This window comes from Phoca vitulina, unplaced genomic scaffold (assembly GCF_004348235.1).
Source record: "Phoca vitulina isolate PV1807 unplaced genomic scaffold, GSC_HSeal_1.0 scaffold11, whole genome shotgun sequence".
Lineage (NCBI taxonomy): Eukaryota > Metazoa > Chordata > Mammalia > Carnivora > Phocidae > Phoca > Phoca vitulina.
In genome coordinates, this window is record NW_022589714.1 from 43,860,803 (window position 1) to 43,865,687 (window position 4,885).

The 4,885-nt window shown below is 39.4% G+C and overlaps 1 protein-coding gene across 1 annotated transcript in view; it reads right to left on the reverse strand.

Moving 5' to 3' along the window:
* DNAH8 (dynein axonemal heavy chain 8) overlaps nucleotides 1–4,885 on the reverse strand; it is a 369,397-nt gene that overhangs the window by 175,200 nt on the left and 189,312 nt on the right. Inside the window, exon 52 of the mRNA XM_032410111.1 lies at nucleotides 4,282–4,528. Coding sequence (XP_032266002.1) covers nucleotides 4,282–4,528 — 247 coding nt within the window. The remainder of the gene's footprint in view (nucleotides 1–4,281; nucleotides 4,529–4,885) is intronic.

A 4,885-nucleotide genomic window follows, 5' to 3' on the forward strand; every position in this document is an offset into this window, starting at 1 on the left:
AAAAAGAAATGAAAAAAAGAAAAAGAAAGGGAGAGAATGTGATCAGGCAGGAGACTAGAACAAAGCCATACGCTAGAGATTTAGGGTATATTTTGATCTGTTAGAAGAAACTGTATCTCAAAATTTTAAAGAGAGAACAACTTATATATATATATATATATGCCAAAAATAAGGGTAACTACTATGAAGGGATAGAATTTGACTCTAAAAATGAAAAATAAAAAATACTTTTTAAAAAAGGGATTGATAAGATGTTGGTTGAAAAAGGGAAAAAGAAAAATTAAAAAAAAAAAAGTTAAAAAAAATTTAACTTTGAAAGACTAAAGAATCATGGGAAAAAAGCCATGGATTCTGTGTGCAGTATTCCCCTAGCGCTGGAGTTCTGCCATTCTCATTGATCGGTAAACTTGGTCTTGGCTGGCTGTTCTCGCTTATCTTCTGGGGGAGGGGCCTGTTGCCGTGGTTCCCAAATGTCTTTGCCAGAGGCAGAATCACCCCACCCTTGCCGAGGCCGGGCTAAGTAATCTGCTCGGGTTTGCTCTCAGGAGCTTTTGTTCCCTGCAAGCTTTCCGTACAGCTTTGGAGGACAAGAGTGAAAATGGCGGCCTCCCAATCTCTGCCCTGGAGGAGCCGAAAACTCGGGGCCCCGCTCCTTAGTGCACCCCCAGAGAAAAGCAGTCAGTCACTCCCGTCTCCCCGGTCTCTGGCCGCACTCCGTGCTCACCCGGCCTGTGACCGAGCATTTCTATCTCTGGCACCTGACTCGGTGTGGAGTCTCCAAACCCAGCAGATCCCCATGGTGGGCTCCCGCGCCGCTCCTCCCGGGGGAGGAAGGGGAATCTCCCCGCATCTGCCGCTTGTTGGGTCCCTGCTGGAAGAGCAGTGGCCCGACTGCACCGTGGATCACGGGTTATGGCAACCCCGAGCTGAGAGCCCACTCCTCGGCTCTGTCTTTGCAGCCGGCTTCCCCACTCCGATACCTGGGAGCTCTGCCGCACTCAGGCACCCCCAGTCTTTCTGTAACCCCGAGAGTCCTGAGACCACACTGTCCCATGAGGGTTCCATGCCCCGCTTAGCCACTGGAGCGACGTCCCTCAGCAGAGCAGACTTCTAAAATTTCCGATTTTGTGCTCCACTGCTCTACCACTTGCCAGAAGCAGCTGACAGAGGCCCCTTCCCCCACCGTCTATCCTCCCGAATATCACCTCAGATTCACTTCTCTGCATGTCCTACCTTCCAGAAAGTGGTCGCTTTTCTGTTCAGAGGGTTGTTGCTATTCTTTTCTTCAATCTCCTGTTGAGTTCGTAGGTGTTCAGGATGGTCTGATCCCTATCCAGCTGAATTACTGAGACCAGACGAAATCCGGGTCTCCTACTCCTCCGCCATCTTGCTCTGCCCCCTAGATGGATATTTTTTTTATCCACTCTGTTACCCTATGTCTTTTGATTGGAACATTTAGTCCATTTACATTCAAGTAATTATTGATAGACATATATTTATTGCCATTTTGTTACTTGTTCTGTGGTTGTTTTTGTAGTTTTTCTCTGATCCTTTCTTTTCTTTCATGATTTATTGGCTTTCTTTAGTGATATACTTGGACTTCTTTCTCTTTATTCTTTCCACATCTATCACTGGTTCTTGATTTGTGGTTAACATTAGTTTGTACATAACATCTTCAATCTATATTAAGTTGATGGTTGCTTAAGTTTTGGATGCTATTTTAAATAGTATATTAAAATTTCAATTTCCAAATGTTTGTTGTGAGTATATAGAAATACAACTTATTGTTGTATATTGTCCTTTTATCCTATGACCTTGCTAAACTCATTTACTGGTTCTAATAACTTTTTTGAGGATTGTATACAGATGGTCATATTGTCTACAAATAAAGAGAGATATACTTGTTCTTTTCCAATCTGTAGATATGTTCTGTATTTATTTTTGTGTTTATTTATTTATTGGCTTATTGCACTGACTAGAACCTCTAGTACAACATTGAATAGCAGTGGTGAGAAAGAACATCCTAGTCCTGTTCCTGATCTTGGGACTGAGGTATTCAGTCTTTCACCATTAAGTATAATTTTAGCTTTTTTGTAGATGCTCTTTGTCAAAATGATAAAGTTCTTATTCCTAATTTACTGAGAGTTTCATCATAAAAGGGTGTTAAATTTTGTCAAATGCTTTTTCTGCATCTATTTATATGACTGATGGTTTGTTTGGTTTTTAGTCTGCTAATATGGTGAATTATATTGATTGCTTTTTGAATATTAATCCAACCTTCCATTCATAAAATAAATGCTCACTTGGATTTAACCTGTTAAAATTTTATTAAGAAATGTGTGCTCAGGCACCTGGCTGGCTCAGATCGTGCAACTCTTGATCTCAGGGTCATGAGTTCAAGCCCCACATTGGGTGTGGAGCCCACTTAAAATAAAAAAAAATTTTTTTTAAAGAAAAGAAATGTGTGTCAATATTCCTAAGAGATACTGGTCTATAGTCTACTTTTCTTGTAATGTATTTCTCTGGTTTTGATATCAGGATAACATTTTCCTTATAAAATGGTCTGGGTGTTTCTTCCTTACATTTTATATATCTTAGAAGCATTGCTGTAAAATTGGTATTATTTATTTCTTAAGTATTTGGTAGAAATCACCAGTAAAGCCATCTGGGCCTGGAGTTTTCTTTGTAGCAAGGTTTTTAACTATACATTTTTTTTTTAGTGAATATGGGAATATGTAGGATATCTATTTCTTCTTGATGAGGTTTAGTAGTTTGTATCTTTCAAGGAATTTGCCTATTTCATCTACACTGTCAAATGTACTTTCGTAACATTGTTCCTAATATTCACTTCTTATTTTTTAACGTCTATAGGGCCTGTAGGCATGTTCCCTCTTTCATTCTGGACACTGGTAATTTATGCCTTCTCTTTTATTTTTTCCTTTGATATCTCTGGTAAGAGATTTATCAATCTTACTGATCTTTTCAAAGAACCATCTTTTGACTGGCTTTGGATTGTAACAGAATTCATATCTAGATTTAAGGATGCATTTCACTGTTAGTTTGCATTTTGAGTTAGAGTTCCCTTTTATGATCCCAAATCTTTAATAGCATCTAATCACACATAGAATTACTGGTCGTTCTGATTAAAGATGACCAGGTGAAAAAATTCACTTACTTCAGTCTCTTTACAAAGCCCTTTAAAACACAAACTTCCACTTAATTCCTATTTTCAGTATGATTAATATGATTCTTCCACTCTCAAATGTGTACAGTGTCCTCCAAGTCTAGGCAACTCTGTGTTTCATACTCTCCAAAAACTAATTCTTCAGTCTTTGGCCACTGTGAGGTGGATGCAGTTGTCTAGCAGTGTGACTTTGGAAAGAGGACCTGGAGGTCTGTTTCTTAAATAGACTTACAAGCAGCCCACTGGTTTTTACCTCTACCTTCACCCCAGTTTCCAATTCTCAAGCCCTTTAAAAGTTCTGTGGCATACACTACATTGCTTCTCAACTCTTCCCACTGCCAGTTTAGGACTTAACTTGCCCAGTGTGCTAAATCAAGTGCTCCTTACCTTCCTGCTTTCTTGCTTTCAAAATGCTGTTATAGCTGTCTACTCTCTTGTTCTTTTGAGTTTACGCATTAAAACAAAAAACAACAAATGCTTTTGCTGCTTTGGGGTTTTAGGAAGAATTAGAGGTAAATACAGTTTTTAGGAAGCATGTTTTATCTTCTCTGGAGCTTAAAAGAATTGGGAGCTGCACTCTGGGTAAAGGGCACCTAATTCAAGGCATTTCTCTTAGAGATAGGGAAGCTGGGTCCTGCCCCACACAGCAGGCTGGGGGCTGATACAGACTGGACTTTGCCAAGTCTGCTACATGTAAGTAGGACCCCATTGGCCTGTTTCATTGTCTAACTATTCTCACATTTCCAACAGGGATGTTGTAGGATTGATCTGTTATTACATCATGACGAATCTGTGTTCTCGACACTACTGCTTTTTCTCTTCAAGCATCAGTATGCATGATGTAAGAGGTATTGCCAACTTATTGTGCAAGATTTCACTTAGGCCACTCCAAAAAGGGGAGGAGCCAAGAGTCTCTTACCAGTTCCCAGCTAGGCCAATATGCAAAATTCTACTATTCTTTGCATATATGCCTTTTAAAAATGGTATTAGCAATCATGTTATTTATAATTGGCTTGATATTTCCCCATAGAAGAATTTATGGAAGTTTATGTTTTTCTCATTGAAAAAGAGATCATCTCATTTCAGGTATAAGTCACCGTACTTACCATAATCAGTAACATAAAACTCATACATGGTCTGACCCGTGCCTTTAGGTATTTCTGGTAAGTCTAACTTGCTTTCATGATTTCGTATAAAGGCCTCAAGCTTTTCTCTGCTTTCCAGCTCCAAAAGGGCTCCTAAACTCCACATTAGGCCAAACACAAATAATTTATGAAGATGTTCGACACATGAAACACCACCTTCTTCTTTGGAGGGAATTAAACCTTCCAGTAGATTGAGAGACTGAAAATATTTGAAATACAATAAATTTTTGTACTCAAATTCTTGAAATAAGAATGTTTAAATGATAATAAATTTAGAAGGAGAAGGAAAAGGGGGAAGAAAAAATATATCTTCTGATATTGCTTGATCACTGTCCTACAGTAAACAGCATTTAGAGAAGGGTCATCCTGCTTTAAACAGGCTGCATGGACTAGCAAAAAAGATGCCAAAATGGGAATCTGGGGGTGTGGTTTCTATCCCCAGCTCATACCATCAACCTCACTGAGCCTCAGTATCCTGATCTGAAAAACAAAGGGCCTAAACTAGATGTTTCCTTCCTTCCTTCCTTCCTTCCTTCCTTCCTTCCTTCCTTCCTTC